This window comes from Aedes aegypti, chromosome 2 (assembly GCF_002204515.2).
Source record: "Aedes aegypti strain LVP_AGWG chromosome 2, AaegL5.0 Primary Assembly, whole genome shotgun sequence".
NCBI lineage: Eukaryota > Metazoa > Arthropoda > Insecta > Diptera > Culicidae > Aedes > Aedes aegypti.
The window spans coordinates 310,185,420-310,211,482 of NC_035108.1; the positions used below are offsets into that span (position 1 = coordinate 310,185,420).

General features: G+C 38.5%; 2 protein-coding genes and 1 long non-coding RNA gene across 3 annotated transcripts; 2 read left to right on the forward strand and 1 right to left on the reverse strand.

Moving 5' to 3' along the window:
• The first annotated feature begins 6,844 nt into the window (after window positions 1-6,844).
• On the forward strand, window positions 6,845-8,233 carry LOC5565000 (glyoxylate reductase/hydroxypyruvate reductase). Its single transcript, XM_001649287.2, has 3 exons — window positions 6,845-7,063; window positions 7,138-7,904; window positions 7,969-8,233. The coding sequence occupies exons 1-3, from the start codon at window positions 6,912-6,914 to the stop codon at window positions 8,085-8,087; spliced, it is 1,038 nt and encodes a 345-aa protein (XP_001649337.1). The 5' UTR covers window positions 6,845-6,911; the 3' UTR covers window positions 8,088-8,233.
• Window positions 8,234-18,187: 9,954 nt separating this feature from the next.
• On the reverse strand, window positions 18,188-19,118 carry LOC5564994 (28S ribosomal protein S7, mitochondrial). The gene is made up of 2 exons (XM_001649286.2): window positions 18,953-19,118; window positions 18,188-18,893 (listed from the first exon to the last, which is right to left on the reverse strand). The coding sequence occupies exons 1-2, from the start codon at window positions 18,985-18,987 to the stop codon at window positions 18,248-18,250; spliced, it is 681 nt and encodes a 226-aa protein (XP_001649336.1). The 5' UTR covers window positions 18,988-19,118; the 3' UTR covers window positions 18,188-18,247.
• Window positions 19,119-20,194: 1,076 nt separating this feature from the next.
• Window positions 20,195-20,731, forward strand: LOC110675750. Its single transcript, XR_002499759.1, has 2 exons — window positions 20,195-20,370; window positions 20,448-20,731. It is a non-coding gene; the product is annotated as an uncharacterized LOC110675750 (long non-coding RNA).
• Window positions 20,732-26,063: the final 5,332 nt, after the last annotated feature.

Consider the following 26,063-nt stretch of genomic DNA (forward strand, 5'->3'; position numbering starts at 1 on the left):
TGCGAAAATTATCCAGGATTTCGTGCAAACATTTCATGATTATTCCAGGGGTTACTCAAAGGATTTCTTCTAATATTCGACAAGATTTTCATAAGCAAAAGAACACGATTCAATTGGGAAAATGTTCTTAGCGATTTCTCAGAGAAAATGTATGCAGTCTATCTGCATTTTTTGCACAACAAATTCTATAAGTGTTTCTTTAGATTTCTTTAAAATTCAATTTATTGCTCCCCACATTCCTTCAAAACTCTCTTGAAAATAATACTTTGAAATTTATTCAAAAATGGCTTCCTATTGTTTTTAATTACCACATTCTTATAAAATTTTAATCGGAATAACTCTTGTGCAAAATACTCAAAAAATTCCCAAGTAATTTGTTTAAAGATATCTTCAGAGAATTACATTTTTTCTGGGATGTTGTCCTAGAATTATTCCGAAAAAAATCACAGATTCGGAGAATTATTTTTCTTTAAACAACAAATTAACTTAAGGATTCTGCATTTCTTTTTCCAGTTTCTCAAAAGAAATCTCCAAAAACTGGAACAGATATTTTTTCAGGAGCTAGAAAATAATTCCATATTTTTTTCCTTATGTTAATCCCGGTATTCTTATATAAATAGCATCCAGAAATCTATTTAATCCTTATTTTTTATTTAAAAACTACTCCAGAAATATCTCACTAATTTTTTTTTTTGAAGGTTTCTTCACAATTTTTATCCAATTTATATCAGATATCTAGAGTAGCACAAACGAAAAAGTTTTGGAAGAACTTCTATAGAAAATTATTGGATAATTACGTCTAAAATTGAATTTGTAAAATTTCTGTCAAAAAATTTAAATGAAAAAAGTAGGATTTGTAAGCTTAACTACAAACATTTTTGTTCTTTTCTCTTTGTCTATTAAAATGGACAATGATTGGCCTTAAAACGGATGAGATTTTTACTGAAGATATTTAAATCTTACAACTAAAATGTTTTGGATAAACTCCAAAGTTTCATGATACTATGGAAAAAGATTTTGATGTAGAAACCGTGATGTAGAGACTATTTTAACTTATTGTGGTATAAAATAGCAGTTTAACGCGAAAATATGGGCGGTATTTTTAAAAACATTGTTAAAAATGTCTAATGGTAAAATTCGTAATGTAATATTTTACTCAATCAAAATCTTGGAGAATTTGTTGCATCACTTTTATTTTATTTTTTTTCCTTTCCTTAACTTTCCAGTCGTCGCGCGGTTTGCCACCGTCAGAAACACCACGCTGCTGTTGTGAAGGAAAAGAGAGGTTTTTCCAACAGTGTTGTACAAAATACAACAGCGCGACTACTGAAGTGTTAAAATGTTGCTTTTTCGAGTATGAAAAGAATGTTGCAAACGAGAGCGTCATGCGAAGGAATGTGAAATAACAAAAATGTTAGAGACGGTAGAAATAACACATGGACAAAGGAACAACAAAAGATTAGAGCCTGTTTTCATTTTTTTCTCTAGATTACAAGATTACTTAGAGATTTAAGTAATCTTGTAATCTAGAGAAAAAAATGAAAATCAATAAAAAAAAATCTCAAGAAGTTCCGTTGGATTGTTCTTTGGAAATTATTCTTGAAATCTAGCAATTTTTTTTACTTCTGGACCTACCAGAACTCAGCCAGAAAGTCTTTAGGAATTCCGTCCGGGAATTGCTCAAGAATCGAATCCCAGTAAAGTGAAATAGAACGCTGTGGAACGGAACGCAGAATGAAAACAAAACAGCCATAAGGGGTAACCAGAAGTACTATTTTCTGTTATTCGTAGGGCGACTAGAAGTTCAAATTAAAAATGAACCTTGATGGTTTGCATGAGGTACCGTTTTAAGTTAAATCCGAAAACATATTCCGGAATCAATTTATCGATAAAAGGTAAAGATAGAAGTAAAAAAGTAGTCATCCAGGAGAAATCCACGTTGAAATTGCGAATATATCTCACAATAATACTTGATTAATTTTCAAGATATTTGAAGCAAAAGCCACCCTTCAATGTTCTTTGAAGAATTGGAAAATACTAAATTTCTTCATGAAACAGTAAAATTTGGCTTCAAAAATGTTTGTTTCAATTTTTTTTTTTTTTTTGAAAATATCTATTATAAATTAAGCCTTTTTTGTCGCCAAAACTTCCCGTTAGCTATTGTTTGAGAAATTCTTTAAGTATTTTGCCTATTTTTTCGATTAATATCATAACCTTTATAGGCTGGTTTTGCTACTGACAAGAAAAGGAATCCCTTATCTCGATGCGTGGAAAATTTCTTCCCAGAAGTGGTCCTGAAAATTACATTTTTCTGATCGCAGGACGCAGTTTTTTTATGTTGCTAGCCATACAGTGAATACTGTCCGAAGCTCTAAACTAGACTTTAGATAGGAAAGAGGACGTAATCCTTCTGAAGCAGTTCACCAGACGTACACGGAAAGATGGTTTCTAAGAAGACACTGTTGCGATCTGTCTCAGAAGGTTACGGTAGAAGGTGGGAAACGTTCTTTTCACACTATCACTTCACTTGATAACTACTAACTTCATAGCACTATTCACTGGTATTGATATCACCATCTTTATTATCAATAGAATTTCTACTAACAGCGTCACCATTATCTGTACCATTTTTGTTATTAACATCAAATCTATAAACCAGCCACAATACAATACTACTGCTTCAACAAGTTTAAAGTATAAAACTTCTCATTAAAAAATGATCACTGTAATAAATAATTAATATCAACACTCAATATCATTATCTTCATTAAAATAAAAATAGGATTGCTTATATCACTCATATTTACAATATCACCAACTATCTTCACTCTAATAATCATCATCTTTGTAGCTTACTACCATTAACCACACAAAATTATTCGACACAATAACGTCATCTCACTATGTTATCACATTATCACTGTTTTCTTGGTAACATGATCAAACCCAGCAACGGAATTATTCATATATCTTCTTAAGGTGATCCCGCCGAGGGGCTGAAGGCCGCAATAATAATGAGAACAATGTCCTGCAACAATGAAGCGCATCACAAGTTCAGATTATACTAATCACTTAAGCTAAGCTAAGGGGCCCAGATAGCCGTAGCGGTAAACGCGCAGCTATTCAGCAAGACCAAGCTGAGGGTCGTGGGTTCGAATCCCACCGGTCGAGGATCTTTTCGGGTTGGAAATCTTCTCGACTTCCCAGGGCATAAAGTATCATCGTACCTGCCACACGATATACGCATGCAAAAATGGTCATTGGCATAGTAAGCTCTCAGTTAACAACTGTGGAAGTGCTCATAAGAACACTAAGCTGAGAAGCAGGCTCTGTCCCAGTGGGAACGTAACGCCAGAAAGAAGAAGAAGAAGTATGCTGTTTTGCTCAAGAAAAGGAAAGAAATTCCTTGACTGAAAGGGTCAAGAAATTTCCTACAGAGAGCACGCTTTGAAATGACATCTCTTCTCAACTGCGTACTGTGATCAGAAAAATGTGATTTTCTGGACCATTCCTGCGAAGAAATTTTCCACGCATCGAGATAGGCGATTCCTTCAAACCTGGGAGGGAGGCACAGATACTACACACGAAATATAGAACAACGTTTGTTTGAACTGCAAGATAACTCCAGCTTGCCAACAACAATCAAGGCAGGCTTGGGGAAAATCGCTAGTTTTCTTTTGTTATGTACTTTCGATCTTTCCTGACAAACATGGAAAAAGGGCCACAGTTTTCTAGGCACTAATTATTCTTTTTCATTGGAAAAAGCAAAACGATGCGTTTTTCAATGCTTTATATTCAATCAGATTGAAATATACTCACGCGACATTACTTGCACTATGTGCAGGAACTGATTTTCATTCGATTTTTGTCACTTTTGATGAAATGCGAAAATGTGTTTTAATCGGTTACGCGCTTTTTCCATGTTAGTCCAATGTTTAGGATCTTTGCTCACAGTGACAGTTCGTGACAGCGGAATCCCGGCTCACTATGACGCACAGAAATTTTGTATTGGTTTCTCCCTCCCAGGATCAAACCAGCCTTTACACTGGGCTACTTGTTTTCACTAAAGCTAAGTATGCTGTTTCGCTCAAGAAAAGTAAAGAAATTCTTTGACAGAATGGGTCAAGAAATTTCCTACAGAGAGCTCCATTTGAAATGACATTTCTTCTCAACTGCGTACTGCGATGAGAAAAATGTGATTTTCAGGACCATTTCTGGGAAGAAATTTTCCACGCATCGAGATAGGCGATTCCTTTTCTTGTCAGTAGCAAACCTGCCTTAAACGAGAAAAATCCAACCTCGGCGAATAAACTGTTTCTAATTTTTACCGCGCCGATCATATGTCATTGCTAGAATCTGTTATAAAAAGAAATTTGTTCTTGACGTTGTTTGAAAACTCTAACCGATACTATCAGATTATTAAAATTGTAGTAATCTTTGATAATTTTGTTCCGTTGTAGACGTGGATATGGTAATGGAATAGGATATGTGCTTACCTTTTCAGTGTTGGGGGTGTTAGTGATTAGTTCCTAGTCACTTATATCCTATTTTTTTTCTCATGGGTTACTATTCTTATTTGCGGTTACAGGTATCTATAAATAGAGATAGTGATTAGTCACAAGTTTTTAGTCTGACGGCATTCGTTTGACCAGCACAAAACTTCTTTCAAAACGCATATGTTCCATGCTTCAATTTGATCACTTTATCAGTTTTTATAATATATTCATGCTATAATGAAAAACTTAATCAGTAAATTAGTAAATAGTGATATTATTAGTATAAGAAACGGATTCAATAAGATTCTGTTGTTTCCTTGTACGGCCATGCGTGTTCCTGTTCAGCACGATTTCTTCAATGTTAGGAGGTTTTGATGCACATTAAAACAAATAAAATAATTCTCCGGATGAGATACATGTAAGCCTCGAGACCTGACAGCAATCAAGCTGATCACAAGGTTGGGCCTTTGCCCAGGGACATTTTTCTGATCGCAGTACGCAGTTGAGAAGAAATGTCATTTCAAATGAGGCTCTCTGTAGGAAATTTCTTGACCAATTCAGTCAAAGAATATCTTTACTTTTCTTGAGCGAAACAGCATACTTAGCTTATACCTGCAATCAACATCGTAGGCGGGTACATTGTACGTTGGACGGATACTACGGAACGAATAGTTCAACGGAAGATATCGAATTATTCTGAAGGAAACGAACGCATGATAAACAGAAGCGGAAAAACTCAATGCATCCCGCAAGCCAAAATATACAAGTATAGAGATGTGAGCATTTCTTCGGACGGGGATTGAAAGATGGAAGCATCACTACGACGAACATTTGAATGGTGTTTTTTTATCAATGAAAGATCGAGAAAGTAACGTTTTTTATGTATGCCTACTTTTTTTACTGATTGCGATAAATTTAAACTGTTTACAACATTTTTTGTTCTAGCCAGTGCTGTTAAATGTCAGAATTTTGCAAATTTTAGAATGCTTAATGCACAGTCCCACGCCAAATATAGCATCAGTAAATATTGCCAACCGATAGTAATTCAGAAAAAAGTCACGAGGAAAACCATGTTACTATGACTTTTTCTACGGGGAAGGATGATATTAGCAATATTCAATTGTCGAAGTCACGTGGTATTCATGACATTTAAAAGCCCTGATTCTAGCACATTTTATAAAGATCGCTTTTTTCGTAAAGAAAATGTCGTGGGAAAGGAAAGGTTAAGCATGTAGTACACCGTGTCAAACAATTTTTCTGGGATCAGCTAGTAGTCCAAACATTTACATATTTGACTCTATCAGAAATTCTCTAGTGTCACAAAAATGTTTGATCTGCGTTCAGATCGTAGTGAATAACATATTTGACACCATCTACGGCAAATTACGATATTGCAAAAGTTTACAAAACAACTTTTCTTTTAAAAAAATCTGCGTTGATTTTGATTATTGGTCATCTGATTCAAAAATACCTTGGGGACCGCGTAGCACTCTGGGATTATATGTGATACCTTGACCTTATTTTCAAAACAAAAAATGTGCACGTTCCAACCAGTTAAAAAAAATATAGCTTATATAGGAGAACCGAACATCCGTTTGAGCTGAAAACTTAATCGATTAGTCACCACCAGCTAGTGACCAATCGATTAAGTTTTCAGCTTGAACGGATGTTTGGTTCTGCAGATTCGTGCTCTTGAAAATTTGAATTTTGGCTTTGATTTATCTTCACCTTAAAGTCTTTAGAATTTGACGAATCTCAACTTTACGATTTTCATTACCCACCTGATTAGGGGTCCAGATAGCCGTAGCGGTAAACGCGCAGCTATTCAGCATGACCATGCTGAGGGTCGTGGGTTCGAGTCCCGCTAGTCGAGGATCTTTTCGTAAAGGAAATTTTCTCGATTCCCAGGGCATAGAGTATCTTCGTACCTGCCACACGATATACACATGCAAAAATGATCAATCGGCAAAGGAAGCTCTCAGTTAATAACTGTGGAAGTGCTCATAAGAACACTAATCTGAGAAGCAGGCTTTGTTCCAGTTGGGACGTGACGCCAGAAAAGAAGAAGAAGTACCCACCTGCTCCACGGTACCTTATTGTTCTATAGATCCTAAATTTTAAAATGAAGAGTGTTGGAATTTAATATGAAAATCACTTGAACTTAATATCAAAACAAAAATGTGCTTGTTCCAACCAGCTACAAAAAAGTATAGCTTTTTCATCAATAAACAACCCAATTTTGCATGATTTGTTAGGAATGCCCTGCATAGACTTTACATGATCATTATCATTCAATCTTGTTCGTTTCCACCACCACTGATGAAATATTACTCATACGCCGGTTAGCAGTAGCTATAATTGACCTACAAAATAAAAACACTTCAATTAAAATTCGCACCGCAGTTACAAGACGATATGCGCTTCAGCCCGGTTCGATCCTTCATTCATCTGCCCAAAATGCTCGAAGCGGTCGTCCAGGAGTCACACTTCCCAGCAAACCATCGTCCCAAGTTGCTGGTCACCTGTTCGGACGTACCGGTAAGCTACATCGAAACACTACGGCGCAAGTTAGTTGACCTTGGTTTGGTGACCTCCCACGCCACGACCAGATCAATGATAGGTGATGCTTGTGTTGTTTCAGATGTGATGTCACGGTTTGTCCAGGAAGTAACCGAGATGAAATCCTGAGGGCAACTCCAGGAGCCGAAGGCATTCTTTGGCTGACCGCTGATCGACTCGACGATGCAGTGTTGGATTTGGCGGGACCGCAACTCAAAGTGGTTTCGACGTTGACATCGGGCATGGATTACGTGAATGCTGAGGCATTCAGAAAGCGTAAGATTGCTTTGGGACATACTCCAAAGGTGGTGAACAATCCTGTGGCGGACATAGCTGTAGGGTTGATGATTGCTGCTGCTCGACGATTCCATGAAGGACGAATGAAGATTCTAAACTCTGATTGGGAAGCTACACCCCAGTGGATGCTGGGACAGGATGTAACTGGGTCCACCGTGGGTATCGTTGGATTTGGTGGGATTGGCCAGACTATAGCCAGGCGGTTGCAAGGATTCGACATAGGACGACTGTTGTACACTGGTCGAACCAAAAAACCTGAAGCGGAACGCTTTGCAGCGGAATATGTTAGTTTCGATAATTTGCTCCAGGAAAGTGATTTTATATTTATCGTCTGTCCACTAACCAACGAGACCAATAAGCTGTTCAACTCAGACGCATTTAAGAAGATGAAGCCCACAAGTGTTATGATCAACGTTGCTCGTGGCGGAATCGTAGATCAACCGGCTTTGGTAGAAGCTCTGAAGACTGGTACAATATTCGCTGCTGGATTGGACGTCATGACGCCGGAGCCACTTCCCCCTAATGATCCGATTATGAGTCTTTCTAATTGCAGTTAGTATAGAAAATTCAACATTCTATAGACTAAACCAGTTCTAATTCCATTCAATTATTTCAGTTGTCGTGCCACATCTGGGAACTGCTACACGAAAAAGTTTGGAAGACATGTTCTGCATTGCGGCACGGAACGTGCTTTCGGTTCTAGCAGGCGGCCAATCAGTCAACCCGTTTATCTGACGATTTCCAGTGACGTACCGCCAAGCGCCTTCAATGGACGTCAAAATTCGTGAGGCACTCGACAGAATTTTCAAAGAGTCATGCAAATTGGACAATAAATTTGTAACTATTCGATTTTGATGGAATAGAATCCCATCTACGAGATAGTCACGACTTCAAATTTTATGGTGATGACTTAATTCGGAAGGGAAGTAAAGCCGTTGGTCCCGAGATGAGCTGACCCGGGGCTAATACAGAAAAAAAAGATTTTAATTTCGCATTCAAAATGGTCGAATGAATTTTGCACGATTCTCAGATAGGGAGTCGCTGCCGGTTATGGACCCTTTGCGAATTATGGACCCCCTACAGAAAAACATAAAATAAACACTCAAAGGTACCTTATTCCTATGAAAATCCACCGGGGGAACTTCGATCGCATTGTTAGTCAGCAGTTTCAGACAAAATATTTGGTTTGAGACGCATGAATACATATATTTGAATAGTTTTGTAAATGAAACCACACAAGAGGGTCCATAATACGCATCTCCAGGTGGGTGCATGATAGACTCCGCCGTCGGCAGCGAGCCGGATTACATGGGAATCAAACGGAGGGTCCATAATAGGAAACGTCAAATTTGTAAACGCTGCGAAAATCGAATGATTTTGTGTGTTTCATAGGCGTACTATGAAGTAAAGATATTGAACTTGTTGTCAGACTCCACAAAACGTATATCCGTCTAAGATATCATTGCGGAAAACTGTCGAGAGTGAATTTCAGCTACTAAGGGGTCCATTACTAGCATTGAAATCCTATAACTTGTATTGAAATTAAACAGTTGAAAAACTATTTTTGTCCTTTCACGAGTTCACGATTTTTACAAACTTAGATAATTGATGTAACTTAAAAAAAATGAAGAATTTGAATGATACTAATACGCGAAATATTCGACCCGAATATTCGGTACATCTCAAATTGATAGTATTTTAGTAAACTTGTGCATTTAAACGAGATGAACAAGTTGGCTGAATATACTTTTTTTGTAGGTCTTTTTTATTTTGAGATGAATCGTTCATAATTTTTCGTCAAAAATTTTACTTCGGTATTTTTGAACTTCAATTCAGTTTTTGTACAAAACTCTATCAAGCATATTGTCTTCTTCTACATTAGGTTTTGCAAACAGTTTTCCATTTAAAATAATAAGATTTAAGCCCTCAGTACACTCTTTGCCAAGTGTGCAAATTTTTCCACACGTATAAACTAACACTTCAATATCCACTTAGCACTTCAGATGTTTTGTCATTGTTGAGACCGATGTTTGCATGTTGGTTTATACGTGCGGAAAAATTTGCACACTTGACAAACAGTGTACTGAGGGCTTTAGTATGATGTATAGAGTAAAGTGGGGCAAAAGTTCGAGTGGGGCAAGAGTTTCTTTTTAAGATTTCTAGCTCAAATAAAATCAAAACTTAGAAATGTCATGGTGGTTCGAATGCTATTTAAATAAGAGACTTTCACTCCAAATATCATAAAAATCGATTGAGATTTGGAAAAGTTATGACTATTTCTCGCATAACTTCTGATCTCGCCCTAAAAGCCATTGGTAACCATGTGTGTAGCTCGTTGTTTCTGAGCATTTGAATGGATTATCATGTAATTTAGCAACGCTATGGGGAGGAAAGGATCAATATCTACCTGCCCGTGATGTTGGTTTGTATGCTTATTCTTTCAGTTGCTCAGAAACAACGAGCTACACACGCGGTTACCAATGGCTTTTAGGGCGTTATCTCAGAGTATGCGAGATTTGTTGTTTTTCGACGTAAATATTGTAATATTTGGTCAAACTTTCGATGCATGGAACCAAATGAAGATAAAATATTTTTCAATATTTTATGTAAAGGCGTTTCTAGGCCTATCATAAGGATGCGTTGACGTGTACTAGTTTTTCCATAAATAGTTGGAATCAATTTTTGGTCCATAGCGGGGCAAAAGTTCGAATCTGCGGGGCAAAAGTTCGACCCATGTATAAACCCACGGAAAATTTTTCAAGTTTCCTGAAATCTACATATTATCTTCAAATTAAGCGAAATTTTCCTGATCGTGCGAAAAATGTCACAAAAATTTTACATTTTCACTTAGTTTTGCAAAAAACTGCTATTTTTTGGGTATATTACAATTAACCCTGTTTTGGGCATTTTTTGATGAAAATTTAGTGTGTATTTTTCGGCAAACATAAGTTTACGACTGGTATAAAGTATGCCTGGCATAAAAGTATTGATATTTTGTGTTTTAGCCAACGAACTTTTGCCCCACACTAGATTCGAACTTTTGTCCCACCGGTGGGGCAAAAGTTCGTTTAAGACAATCAATTTTGAAACTGTTATAAATAAAAATGGGTAAATATGTTGACACAAGTTTGTTCAGCAAAGTTATAGCCAATATGTTGATAGTTCGCTGTATGGTATTTGTTTTGTTTCATCTGCTATTATTTTCTTGGAAACTTTGATTATACCACTAAGATCGAACTTTTGCCCCACCTTACTCTACGGACCAAAATCACACACAAAATAGTGTTTTTCAAAAATGATCCCAAGAAAATTCTAATTTTTTTTTTGGTATGACGGTAGATACTTTAAACTACAAATTAAGCTTAAAGTGGTGATGCATCGAAGCCAAACCTCGAATTTTCAAAAGCACAAATCTAGAGATCCAGACAACCGTTTGTGCTGAAAATTTAACTTACTGGTCACTCGCTGGTGGTGACCAATCGATCAAAATTTCAGCGCGGGCGGTTGTCAGGTTCTCTGTGCTCTTGAAAATTCGAGGTTTGGCTTCAATGCATATTCACCTTATGGAACGATTAAATTGTATTTTGGCTTATTCTACGAAAATCTCTTAAAACGGAGCACGTCATATTTGGATCTCCCCTTAGCTTGTTGCAAAAGTTCATCCAACAGTTGTATAAATATACTGTATCGGAGATATAAAATGCCGTTTGCCCATACAAAATGGTCAACTTTAGATAGCTATCGCCGTTTCGTTTCATTATTTTATTCTGTGACGAACTGCAAATTTAAAAATAGGTTGAAATTGGACAAAAAAAAGCATTAAAACCAAAAGTGATCTAGCAGAAAAACTATGCGTCGAATTATCTAGAAGTCTTCAGCGCATTTGGTCCTTGTCTTCATTAAGTGAATGTACTGAAGACATCGAATTGATTCGACGCACTTTTTTTTGCTAGGTCAGATGTTTGTTTTGGTGCATTTTTGTGAATATTCAACCTATCTGTGAATTTGAATCAATAGTTATAAAAATAAAAGAATTGATTGAGGATTGATCTGAAGTTGAACTTTTTTTTATGAGAAACGGTATTTGACAACTTTTAAAAACTTCCGAAGAGAATCCCACCAAAATTTCGTTTAATATACCTTCAAGAATTCAAGGGAACAACCTTAGCCTAATGTTAACGTCCGCGGCGACAAAGCAAAGCCAAGCTACAGCTATCTGAGCTCCAAGATAGAATGTCATGGTACCTGCCACACGATACACATTCATTCGAAAGGAAACATAGAAACTTTAGCAAAGAAAGCTCTCAATTGATAGCTGTTGAACTGCTGATTATGGGGGAAGGGGGGATTGAGATTTCTGAGGCGCCATACAATTTATTTTGAATTTTCATATTCAAAATCCTACCATGGCGGGAGAGGTGTCTCAAAAAATGTCTTACGTAGTTAATGAACAGCCCATAAGCTGAGAAGCAGACTCTGTTGCAGTGAGGATGTATTTCCAAAAAGAAGAAGAACCTTCAATAATTAAACCTGGAAACTTTCTAAGAATAATCGAAGAAATAACCTCAGAGATTCTATCAGGAATTCCTTCAAGAGAGTCCTAAGTCCTTCAGGAATTTATCCAATAATTCTACCACCGCTTTTTCTTGGATTTCACAGGAAGATTCCCGTCCATGGATTTTCAAGGATTTACTACAAAATTGTCGTTCAGGATTCCTTGAAGATTTTAACGAGAAATTTCTTCAATAATACTTCCAGGAATTTATACAGAAATGTTTCCTAAACTTCCTTGGGGAATTCTTCCAGACATTATTTTAGAAATTTTCCTATGAAGTCTTCAAAAACAAATTGCAGATAATTTTCAAATGATGTCCCTAGGAAAATTCCAAGGATTTTTTTTTAACTCGGGAGGTATGATGAATGTCCATAATGTTCTCTGAAAGAACTCCTGGATTTCGTTAATAAATGGCTTCAAATTCTTCCTTAGCATTACGTCCCCACTGGTACAAAGTCTGCTTCTCAGCTGAGTGTTCAATTAGCACTCACACAGTTATCAGCATATGCCTAGGGAAGTCATTACGAAAAGATTCTGGTCCGAGCGGGTATGGAACTCAGAGATAAATTGCTAAGATAATTTAAACAACAAATCGATCATATTTCTGGATAATATCCAGGTAAGAATGATCGGAGGAATTATCTGCTGTAGTATTAGCTTGTGTAAAACCTTAAATAAACTTTGGAAAAAGCCATGGACAATTTACTTGATAAATTATTCGATAAATTGTTTGGAAGAACTGTAGAAGTAAATTTTGGATGAAATGTTGGAGGAACTCGTAGAGAAAATTCTGGATGAATTTCAGGTCGAATTTATTGAGGGATTCCTGGAAAAGTATGTAAAATATTATCCCGCAGGAGGAATTTCTGGGAATAAATGTGGATGAGTTCTTGATAAAATATATAAGGAAATGTCTGGAAGGACAACTGAATCAATTGGCGTAAGAATTCTTGGAGATCATCCTGAAAAATCCCCAAACGAATGTCTTCAAAAACTCTGGAATTAACCTCTGTGGATTTCCAGTGGGTATCTTTGGCACATTTCCAATAATAACAAGAGAGGAAATCTTTGGAAGAATAAGTAAAAAATAATATCTGGAGGAAGTCCTGCGATAATCTCTGGGAAAAAATACAGAAATCCTTGTGCAAATGGTGCAAATTCTGAAAAAAATCTTCTAAGCATCACTTGAAACTTCACCGGAAGAATAGGTGGTGGGATCACTAGAAGAATTTCTGCAGGGATTAGTTAGAGTAGTTCCTGAAAGTATGCTTGAAGATTTTTTTTAGAATACACTGGAAGAATTCCCGATGCTGTTTTTCTGAGGAATCTAAGAAGAAATTTCTGAAGCACTTGTAAATAAGTCGCGTAGTTTCTTAAAAGTTTCTCTGGAACCTCTAGAATTTGTCAGCAGGATTCACTTTAAACAAAATAAAGAAATGTTGAAGTTTAGACGACAGTGATCATAGTAACCTAGCTTGATCGAAGAATCTATGATTTAATCTGAGTTTGTTCATTCGTCTTAAAGCTTTCATTAAATACAGACCTATTTTAGTTTCACTGCGTGTTACTTATTACCAAGAGGTTTTGGACCCAGAAACGCGATAAAAATGACGAATAGTGGAAATCCAACGATTGAAAGGTTGATCGGCAGAGAGAACTGGACGACTTGGCGCTTTGCTGTCCAGACGTACCTTGAAGTTGAAGATTTATGGGAAGCGGTTGAGCCCAAGAAGAAGGACGACGGAACCTTGGAAGCTGTTGATCCGGTAAAGGACAAAAAGGCTAGAGGGAAAATCATCCTGCTCTTGGAACCAGAAAACTACTACCACGTTCGAGATGCAAGCACAGCTCGGCAAGTTTGGCAGAAGTTGACCAACGCATTTGAGGAAACAGGACTCACCCGTGAAGTTGGACTCCTTTACAAACTTATTCGAACTGACTTGGAATCTTGTGGATCGATGGAGAGTTACGCTAACCGAATGATATCTACGTGTCATCAACTGAATGAAATTGGATTTCAAATTCCGGAACGGTTCGTTGGAGTATTGCTACTGGCTGGGCTTCCGGAGCGGTACCAGCCGATGGTAATGGCGCTCAAGAACTCAGGAATGAAGATTACCGGTGATTCCGTGAAGACTATCCTGTTGCAAGAGGAATTATCTCCGAGCGAAAAACTGGCTTTCGTTGCTAAAGGGAAAAGTGAAAAACTTCCAAGCCGTCACCAAGGTAATCAACAACAGAAAAAGCAATCTTATCAACCGAAGGGCCCCAAGTGCAGGAAGTGCAGTAAATTTGGTCATATTGCAAAATTTTGTACAGAAGGAAGAAATGAAAAGAAAGCTGAAGCCTTTTGCACGGTGCTCTCTACAATCGGAATTTCGGACAACGAATGGTACCTGGACTCTGGAGCTACGAAGCACCTAACGAAAAATTTCGAATTACTGGAAGACGCGAAGTGTTCCGGCGGTACGGTGCTAGCAGCAAACAAGGGCTCGATGCGGATCGAAGCTACTGGAACGGCGAAATTATATCCTGAGTGTCAAGATGGCGGATCGATTGCAGTCCATGATGTCCAGTACATTCCCGATTTATCAACGAATTTATTGTCTGTTATCCAAATCGTGAAGAAAGGTTACACCGTCACGTTCAACAGCGAAGGTTGTGAAATCCGTAATAGAGACAACAAGCTCGTAGCAACACGAGTAATCAAGAATGATTTGTTCAAGATCAATCAATCTGTTCCGGTTGGTAAAGCAATGCTTAGTTCTTGCGGAGCAACATTGGAAACTTGGCATCGACGGCTTGGGCACCTGAGTGTGCAGAATGTGAAACGACTTGCCGGTGGAGTTGTCAATGGAATTCGAATCAATAACGAAAGCACCGGAGACTGTCAGGTATGTCCAATGGGGAAACAAGCGAAACTACCATTTAGTAAGCAAGGGTCAAGAGCAACAGAGATTCTCGAGGTTATTCATACCGACATCGCTGGACCAATGGAACAAGCATCAATTGGAGGCAGCCGATACTACATCACGTTTATTGATGATAAATCCCGTCGAATGTTTGTCTATTTTTTGAAATCAAAATCTCAAGACGAAGTTCTGGACAGTTTCAAACAATTCCATGCATTGTCTGAGCGTCAGACTGGTCACCGATTGAAAACATTGCGAAGTGATAATGGTAAGGAATTTGTTAACGGATCGTTTCAGCAGTATTTGAAGCGGGCTGGTATCAGACATCAGACAACGAACGATTATACTCCAGAACAAAATGGATTGGCTGAGCGCGCAAACCGCACCATCGTTGAAAAGGCGCTCTGTATGTTATTCGATGCCAAGTTGTCGAAATCGTTCTGGGCCGAGGCTGTAGCTACTGCGGTTTACTTAGTGAATCGATCTCCAACCCGTGGACACGATTTGACACCGGATGAGGTGTGGACTGGTAGGAAACCCGATCTTTCGCACATTCGAGTGTTTGGTACGAAGGCGATGGCGCAAGTACCGAAAATAAAGCGCAGAAAGTGGGACCCGAAGTCACGTGAGTGTGTTCTTATTGGATTTGAAGAAGCAACTAAGGGCTATCGCTTGTATGACCCTCGAACAAGATGCATATTCAAGAGTCGCGAGGTGGTTTTCATCAATGAAGTCTGTCAAGACAATATTCCACAAGCATTTCCGGTAAAGAAGCCAACCGTTATTTCGCTAGGGTATACCGATGCACCAACCGTTTTGCCTGAGGTCAACCGGTCAGAAGTTCAAGGTGGTTTGCGTGAAGTCGACCGAGCAGTTGCACAAGACGTTAGGAGCAATGAATCTGAAACGGAAGATGAATATGAAGATACCAGTGATGGCAATACTTCGACTAGTACGATAAAAGAAGTGACCGTGCTCCCTCCGCGACAAAATTCAAATCCGTCTTGGTCACGGACGTTGAGGCGCAGCGGACGGGAGCACAATCTCCCTGGCAAGTATAAAGATTTTACAATTGAATGCAAAGGTCTTCCGGCTTCAAACAATTCACAGGTTGACACAGACGGTTCCAGTATTTTTGAAGGTTTTGAGGACGACGACGCTCATATGGAATTTGGTGGTGTGGCTACCATTGATGACTTCCTTCCCAGATCCTACAATGAAGCGATGTCCTCACCCGATGCGGAAAAATGGAAGGCTGCTATGGCGGAGGAGATGAATTCAATACAATCCAATCAAACATGGACTTTGGAAGATCTACCAAAAGGACGGAAAGCCGTTGGTTGTAAATGGATATTCGTAATCAAACGTGATGCAGCCGGCCGTATAATACGTTATAAAGCTCGCTTGGTGGCCCAAGGGTTTAGTCAGCAGTATGGAACTGACTATTATGAAGTGTTCGCGCCTGTGGTTCGGCAGACTACCTTCCGTACATTGATGGCTGTGGCAGCGAAGGAACAGATGATTATCAAACAGTATGATATCAAGACCGCCTTCCTCAATGGTGATCTTCAGGAGGAGATTTATATGAAGCAACCAAGTGGATTCATCTCGAAAGGCAACGAAACAAAGGTTTGTAAACTAATGAAAAGTTTGTACGGACTTAAGCAGGCAGCTAGGTCATGGAACGCCAAGTTACACCAAGAACTCATTCGACAAGGATTTGAAAGGTGTAAATCGGATCCGTGCCTATATCGGAAATGCTCACATGGTTCTTGGTGCTACGTGTTAGTATAAGTGGACGATCTTATTGTGGCAAGCAAGAGTATCCAGATGCTAGAAGAAGTTCCAATATCACTTAGAAAGTCGTTCGAGATCAGCGAAATGGGAGAAATTCATCACTACCTTGGTATGGAAGTTGAAAAGAATGAAGATGGAGATTATTTCTTAAGTCAGCGAAGATACATCAATGACATTATTATTTTGAGCGGATTGAATGAAGCTAAGGAATCCAATATTCCCTTAGACCCAGGATATGTCACCAAGGAAAATGAAGGGGAAGTATTACCAGACAACAGAAATTATCAAAAATTTATAGGAAAGCTGTTGTACGTTGCAATTAACACAAGACCGGATATTGCAACTGCAGTATAAATATTGAGCAGGAATACAAGCCGACCTAATCAAGAGGACTGGATCGAATTGAAGCGAGTTATCCGGTATTTAAAGGGCACCAACAACTATCGGTTACGGTTAAGCAAGTTGACGGAACCAGAAGGAATTGTAGGTTATTCGGATGCTGATTGGGCTGAAAATAGAAGGGATCGAAAATCAAATAGTGGATACGTCTTCAAGATAAACGGAGGAACGGTAAGCTGGGCTTGTAGAAAACAGACATGCGTATCATTATCCACAGCTGAAGCAGAATTTATAGCACTATCGGAATCTGTACAAGAAGCATTGTGGCTAAAACAGCTACTGCGAGAATTGAATGGAAACCCAGAAAAGCTCGTTATCTTCGAAGACAATCAAAGCTGCTTAAAAATTGTTGAAACTGAAAAATTTAGTTCAAGAACCAAACATATTGCAACTAAGATTCATTTTGTGAGAGATCAAATCAAGAAAGGGAACATAACATGCGTCTATTGCCCGTCGGAAACCATGGCTGCCGATATACTTACGAAACCACTACCCAGAATCCGGACAGCAAAACTGGCAGAACTCATTGGCCTAACCAGTGTCGTCTAGGAGGAGTGTTGAAGTTTAGACGACAGTGATCATAGTAACCTAGCTTGATCGAAGAATCTATGATTTAAGGCCGGTTTGCTACTGACAAGAAAAGGAATCGCCTATCTCGATGCGTGGAAATTTTCTCCCAAGAAATGGTCAAGAAAATCACTTTTTTCTGATCGCAGTACGCAGTTGAGAAGAAATGTCACTTCAAAGGGGGCTCTCTGTAGGAAATTTCTTGACCCTTTCAGTCAAGGAATTTCTTTACTTTTCTTGAGCGAAACAGCATACTTAGCTTTAATCTGAGTTTGTTCATTCGTCTTAAAGCTTTCATTAAATACAGACCTATTTTAGTTTCACTGCGTGTTACTTATTACCAAGAAGAAAAAAGTTGGATAAGATAAAAACTTTACGAAACCTTGCGTTTAAAATAGAGATTTGCATTAAAATACAGACCAGTAGCTGAAGTGAAGAAATTTTCTTCCATTAATCACTAGCAAGAAAATCTTATCTTCGAAAAAAATACGCGCCGGAATTCGCCTTCAGGTCTTTAAAAACAGACCTGCTACCAGCCATAAAGGCGCTATAAAGCGACGGCTCCGATGATTTCTTTCAAAAAAAATCTTTGGAAACGTTAAGCCTTACTAATCTACGAATTCTGTATTCCGCATTAACATCCTGTTAAACATCCAATGCACTTCTTAGCTCCATCTGTAATGTGCATACGCCCGATTCGCCTCACATTGTCGATGCAGCTCCTGCTTCCGTTTGATTACCTTGCCCTGATTGGCGGCAGCGTCCAGCACTTCCCATGCCATCTTTTCCGGAAAATGCACAGTTCGCTCCTTTTCTCTAATGGCTTCCAACAGCCATTTCATCGCTAGGAAGTATGACCTCTGCTCGGTAATCGGAACCGGCACCTGATAGCGCACTCCTCCGCGTTTAATCGGGGTCAATTGCAACAGCGGACGGCTGTTTTCCACCGCCTTCCTCAACAGAGCCCGAGGATTCAACTCGATCTTGGCCTTTTCCTCCTCACTTTCCGCCAGGTGATAGCGTTCCAACTGCAGTCGTTTGATGTTTTCAAAACCTTTTTCCACCAGTTCCCTCGCCAGCACCTTCTCTCCCTTCTTCATTACATAATTGGTAAACTTGCTCACCAAGTCGTCGTGAAACACCGAACAGGAATCGTTGTTTCGAGCGGCCTTGACCGGAACATGGGCAATTTTGGATATCTCGCCGCTTTCCTCCATGGCCGTGAGGGTTTCCTTCTTGAAAACCGGTTCCACGAACTGCGGCCCGTACTGGGACATGGTCGCCGCCGGAAGGTGGCATGCCGCTTTGGAGCTGCAATAGTGCAAAGTAAATTTCACTATGCGCGAGAAACATATAACTTGTAAACTTACCGCAAAAGTGCGCTACCAAATATGCTGCGAAGCATATTTGAAACAATAACTAGTTTAAGGAATTAATGATGAATTTAGGCGAATTTATGATCCAACTATCTGTTTTGAGTTTGCAACATCGAAGCACGCATTCGCATCACAACGACTGACTGACAGTGAGACACTGACAGAAGCATTTAGCTCAGGAGTGAAGTACTAGAGTACAGTAGAGGCCAGTTCACAATAAACAATTTTAAGGTGAAAGTGGTTCGAACCGTTGCAGGAACCGTACGGTACAGGAAGGTTGACATGAACCTACACTGAGAACAGCGTTGCAGTTGAATATACTATCTTAAAGGGTTAAATTAAAAACACAACGCTACTTGATTTGTGCAGACTAAATTTGCACTTATTTCAAATATTTTGTGCATTTAATTTTACCATGGCCCCATTTCGACAATAAAAATTACTATATCATGGTTAAAAACTTGCAGCAGGCCAGAATCGAACCGAGGATCTCTCGATTGTCTAGCGCGAACGCTTACCGCTCGGCTATCGATGCGGTTGGATCGATAGGGAACAAACGGCAAATAAAAAGCGTTCTTGATAGCTCAATCGTGATTGGAATATTAAATTTAAAAACTTGTTTATGGTTCTCATTACTTTAACGCATGTTTCAGTGTATAATTATCAATCCAACATTCATTCAACATGACGTCCAGTATTTTTGTTCCGGTTGTTTTGGGTGACACAAAACATACTGGATGTGTTTCCAAGTGCGTATCTCTTTATTTTTAAGCGAATATATGGACCAAAATGAAAACTATCATCACTGAGAGGTAGACGAGGATTTTCTCGTCATCGTAGTATTGTAAAGTAATGTATAGCTACACAGTTGGTTACCAATGGCTTTTTGGGCGAGATCATAAATAAAGCGAGATATGAATTATGGGTAGGATACAACAATAATACTTCGCTGCAGTGATACATTACACAACACAATGAAAAATGGAAATGCGTCACCAAATACCATCAGTGCACCCAGTATCCGCTCATGCCCCTATTTCCGCTCACTACACACTTAAATTATTTCACCGACCTCAGTAAAATTTTTCGCCGAGTACCCAACAGCTGAGAATCCGGTATTTTTTAACGCCGAATCTCGGTACTTATTTTACCGAGATTTCGGCAATCCGAATTTTTTGCCGAGATCTCGGCGAACGTTACCGAGATTCGTTTAATTGTTTTATCGTGTAAACCAAGGGGTGGATCACTTTTTCAGTGCACATCTAATGTACACCGACTTGCATCAAATGCATTTTTCCTTCATTGACATCAACTTAGCCCTGATATCTGTATCACTATATCATCATAGCAACACGTCATTGTTTGTTGTGAAAAAAATAAAAGTTTCCGATGTTTCGAGGCTAGAAATGTTGGTCAGCTGAAAACTTTAATAATCGATCAATTATTCATAATTACACACGTTATTTAACCTTATCATTATTCTTTGCAGGTCATCAATTAAATTAGTGGCATATTTGCTTTAATGCAGTATTTTGAGGCATGTGAAGCATGAATGTTTTTTAACCGGCTAGTGATTTATATTTTCTTATGATTGTGATAGTTAAATAAACAATTCTTAAGATAATGAAATAATTCGATTGGCAAAATAAATTCATGAAGAAGATAAGAAATGCACCTATAATAACTTATCAATAAATTTCCCATATGCTTACATATGGCGGTGGTTCTGCTAAACCATATACAGATCCTTTTTGCACGGCATATACCAGTCAACATTATTGTCATATTTAATGAAAAGTATTCCGAAAGACCCTAGAGAGTGCGGATCCCTCATTCCAAGGATCGTTTCGCCGTAGTATGTGAATTACATTTGTGACAGACTAATTCTAAGGATACTTTTGTTGTATTCAAAAATATATGGTCGTGATACGCCTTTCACATAAGGATTGTTTGAATCAAGTCTTGTATTTTAGATTTACATTAGTTAAACATTGCAAGGAACAGAACTAAAGGCCCGAACGCAATGATATGCGGAACGGCAAAGGTAACATGCTTGTCGACTTAGTGTTGGTCCACTTTCATCCGTTGATGTGATTTATTCTGGGTGAACCGGTTCCGCTTCCGTTGCTATTTTGCTGTCATTGCGTTTGGGCCTCAATCCATTACAAAAGTGTCCATCGCCGACGATTTATTGTTCATTGATTCCGTATATTGAACTTGTAATCGAGGCCCCAATAATGCACAGATTTGTTACCTTGCCCGGCACATCATTTCTCCAGAAATACGATCACTTTCTTGCCTCCCATGAACCCATCGTAATAGACTTCAATGCTGCAACATTAAAACATTTTAATTATTTATCAATTATGCGAAGACACCATCACTCTTCAAATTGAATATCCGATTCTCCTACGATTGTCGGGTGTCGCCTGAGAAGCCTAATAGGCCTGGGCCCGGTCCATTATATTTTGTTGAGGTTGCAATGTATTTTTATAAACTGTTGTGTTGTAGTTGTAGCTTTTGGTTGGACTGATTTGACACTTTGACAACGACGAAAATCAAACATTGTAGCAATCCATGGATTATTAAAAAAATGCGTGCATTTAAATGCAATCAAATGCATCAAAATCTTCTGATACATCAAATACATCAAAAGTGATCCACCCCTTGGTGTAAACCCACATTTTTCGTACATATATATTCTAGCAATATTAACAACTTTCAAATGAAATCGTCTGACATTATTTTTATTTGATAAAATAATTCGTGAGCGATTATTGGATCACGAGTGTGCGATTATTGGATTATTCGTATGTTCCAATAACCGCTCATGCAAAAAAATAAACAAAATTTTAAAGAAATGTCGATTTTAGCAAACAGCTTTCTTTATTGCAGTAGTAGCTATGGGGCCTTCCTTAGCCGAGTGGTTAGAGTCCGCGGCTACAAAGCAAAGCCATACTGAAGGTGTCTGGGTTCGATTCCCGGTGGGTCCAGGATCTTTTCGTAATGGAAATTTCCTTGACTTCCCTGGGCATAAAGTATCATCGTACCTGCCACACGATATACGAATGCGAAAATGGCATCTTTGGCAAAGAAAGCTCTTAACTAATAACTGTGGAAGTGCTTTTAGAACACTACGCTGGGTAGCCGGCTTTGTTCCAGTGGGGACGTTAATGTCAAGAAGAAGAAGAAGAAGCTATGGTTTGACCCTGGGAGGGAGAAACCAATACAAAATTTCTGTACGTCATAGTGAGCCGAGATTCCGCTGTCACGAACTGTCACTGTGAGCCCAGATCTCAAACATTGGACTAACATGGAAAAAGCGCGTAACTGATTGAAACAATTTTCGCATTCCATCAAAAGTGACAAAAATTGAATGAAAATCAATTCATGCACAAAATGTAAGTAATGTCACGTGAGCACCTTCCAACTGATTAAATATAAAGCATTGAAAAACGCATCGTTTTACTTTTTCCAATGAAAATTATTATTTATTGTATTGAAAACTGTGGCCTTTTTTCCATGTTTGTCAGGAAAGATCGAAAGTACACAACAAAAGAAAACTAGCGGTTTTCCCCAAGCCTGCCTTGATTGTTGTTGGCAAGCTGGAGTTATCTTGCAGTTCAAACAAACGTTGTTCTATATTTCGTGTGTAGTATCGGTGCCTCCCTCCCAGGTTTGACCATAGAAAATATCAGGATAAATAACGAAATTCGAAATAATGCATTTTTCAGTAAGTTCGTCCCGAAATCTGTTCACCGTGAGCTGAAATAGGAACACTTAGCTGCAGTAACAAATGCAATTAAATATTTTTTTTAGGAAAGTTCCGATAGATTTTGCTCACGGATTCGCACGTGTTTTCGTCGCTGGAGATAAGTGTCGGCATTAGCTTTTTTCTTATACAATTTCAATATACATATATTTTTCTCTTTTTGACATTATTGAAAATTTTCTTTTGAATTGTTCGACATTGTGAATGTTGACGTATTTTTTAAAACTTCTATTGAGCATTTTGCACCTTATTAGACTAGTGTGTAGAAAATTTTTGCACAGTGAATATTTGCACACCTCCCTCATCAGTCTAACAGCATGCTTTGATAGTAACTTTTTCATCTTTGTTTTGATGACATCCACGCACCACCATATAAGGCTTTTAATATGAACGTTTTACAAATCTTGTATGAGCTGTAACATCCAAAAGACCCCCATCCTATCTTTTCAGCGTTATTACTTACTTACTTATTTGGCTTTACATCAATTATCTTGATAAAGCCTCGCCAACAATATTTCGCCAATTCCCTCGGTTCATGGCCGCTTCTCTCCATCCTCGACTGTGACCCACGCTCTCCAGGTCCTGGTGTACCTGGTCAATCCACCTAGCTCGCTGCGCCCCACGCCTTCTTGTTCCGACCGGATTCGTGGCGAACAGCGTTATTGAATCAGTGATTAAGCCCTTACATAATTGACTTATCCACCGGTGAACTAAATTCAATCGATCCAGAAACGCCACCGGAAGAATGCTACAGTGCCTATACTTAGTTGAGAATTTAAACCTCTTGATGACGAGTTGAAATCGTTCCTCAACTAGACTATTTGAGTGAGCCATAAGACAACGATAAGATCAAGCTGCTGAATGTTCTTCCATTAGGAGAAATGCCGATTCAATAATCGATTACATCCTGAATCTGTGGGAAAGATATCTGATTCTGGATACGATTTAGATGATTCTATCATTTGAGATCCAGCAAACAATAGTTTCCCAAAGGAAAAACTTCCCAATGAACCTTAGGGCTGCTGACTGTTGTAAAATGCTTATCCCCTTCCCCAATCTCCCAGTTGCCGTCCGAGCTTCCAAGGGCCATTCAAAAGGAACAATGTAATAGAATTATGTTAGTGTTATGACTTTTTACATCAATGCTGATTGCTTTCAAATACACATAGCCATACCGAAGTTTTCACCCAATCCATTTGACTGTTTTGCATTTATTTGAAACGTCATGCGTAGCTTTCAAACCATACGCCTGCTGATGTTAATGAGTGTGCAAATTGTCTCCAGTATATGAACAATTTCATTAGAATCTAAACATTCGTGCAACGGTCAATACCATATCGAGACAAAATGCACAGTAATACTCATATGTAATTTTCAAACAAACTATGCATAGTTCGTCACTACAAGTGTCGGCATTATTCCTGTTTCGTATAATTTAAAATATATACATGTAATTTTCAGTTTTCGTCATTAATAAAAACATCTTTTGAATTGTTCGACATTATAGATGTTGACGTATATTTTAAATCTTCTACCAAAAACTTCTCGAGACAAAAATACAAAACTAGCTTTAAATATAAGTCATATATTTCCCCCTTGTCCATGGATCGCATCATCGACCAGAGGTGACTCCCAGATCTTTTCCTCTCTCACTAATAAACACCCTTCCCGTGGTGATTGTGGAGATGCAGAGGTATTCTCGGTCTCCAGAAGCAATAATCATTACACCCTAACATTCCTTCCCCATCCCAACTGACTGTAAGGACTTGGCCGGCGCCGTTATAGATCAATAATATTAGATCTGCTAAAATTGCACTTCGAGAGTAAGCGGAAACTCCCATCTCTCATTCATTTGGATCGTAGTGCAATTCTTACCAGTTCCAATCAATCACGGAGTAGCAACCATTGACATGTACAGTCAGTCTATGCTATGCTATGATTACTTATACATGGAGCTACATTGTGACTTAAAAATAGTATTGATCGACACAATAGTTATTTTATAATAAACATTTGAACACATAACTTCCCTTAACCTTCCAGTCGTCGCGTGGTTTGCCACCGTCAGAACCACCACGCTGCTGTTGTGAACGAAAAGCGAAGTTTTTTCAGCGGTGTTGTACAAAATACAACAGCGCGACGACTGAAGTGTTAAATGAGCGGAATCTGGTGCACTGATGCTACGACGATTCAATGCGGTATATTTGATTGCCAGAAACTATTTAGCACTAGCAGCGTATGGGCCGTATAGTCAAAAATCAAGAGCAAACAAACCGACCAGAAAGTGGGTAAACTCCAAAGACGTCTTTGTACACTCAAAGACAACAATAGCCTCAGAATTAATTTAAGAAATTTATTGGTTTTCTTATTTGCCTCTCTTTAACTCTGCAGAGAATGTTCAAGTTATTATAAATTCGCCTGGGTTGAAGCATCACTAAGCTTAAACACAGTCGAAGTTAGAATCTGAGAAAATTTTAAAAATAAACATTTTTTGTTTAGTGTCATTGGTAAGCAAGTGTGTATTTTGTAGTTCCTGAATAAACGAATTGATCTACGCTATAGTTAACAATGCTACGAAGAAGAGAAAATTCTTCTTTATCTCCCAGGCGTGATAGTTTTTATTTGCTTAAAAACAAGTAGCTTAAAGGCTATCATTATTTGAAGCATGAAATTCAAGATTGGCTAAAATAATGATACAACTGAACAACTTTGTCAAAGACGCCATCTTTCTGAATAGTCAGCAGGGAGCAAAATCTCGAATAAACCAGCTCAAACAATGGTAGCCCTCAACTTACTGAACAACTTTTCCACGCCATCCTTTTTAAGCCGTCAGGATTCTGAGATATCTTCAAAACAAAAGTAACAAATTTATTTCCTCTAACGCCACCTAGCGGTCAAATCCCGTCTTAAATGAGGTAGCTTTATTTATGTATTTTGGATAGCGCGTTACGTGTATATACTATGACCACCTCTATTTGATTTTATCGTAAATGGCAAAATTATATACGCGTATATAGTGCGTTCATTATTATGCGACTTTCAAGAACATTTGTTTATTTTACCGCTTTACAAAGGACCATACTGTAAAAACGTCAGTATTATCTTAAGGAGATTCGTGAGGAATACATTTTGGTGTCATGTAGATGGATATCTTTGTTGCACAATGATAGCATATAAATCACAGCGCGACAGCCGGAAGGTTAAAAATATGCTTGCCTAATGAGGACTATGCATTCAAGAGCAGCTAAAATGACAGATGAGATCTGTTAGGTTTGCTAGAAAATGCTCAGCAGGGAATAGCAGAATATCGAATACGGAGACAGTGAAAATGTA

Coding starts and splice junctions, on each gene's coding strand:
- LOC5565000 (XM_001649287.2), top strand. CDS start 6,912: ATGCGCTTCAGCCCGGTTCGATCCTTCATTCATCTGCCCAAAATGCTC. Junction 7,064..7,137: donor ATCGAAACACTACGGCGCAA/GTTAGTTGACCT, acceptor GTGTTGTTTCAG/ATGTGATGTCACGGTTTGTC. Junction 7,905..7,968: donor TATGAGTCTTTCTAATTGCA/GTTAGTATAGAA, acceptor CAATTATTTCAG/TTGTCGTGCCACATCTGGGA.
- LOC5564994 (XM_001649286.2), bottom strand. CDS start 18,987: ATGCTTCGCAGCATATTTGGTAGCGCACTTTTGCG. Junction 18,894..18,952: donor TTTGGTAGCGCACTTTTGCG/GTAAGTTTACAA, acceptor GCACTATTGCAG/CTCCAAAGCGGCATGCCACC.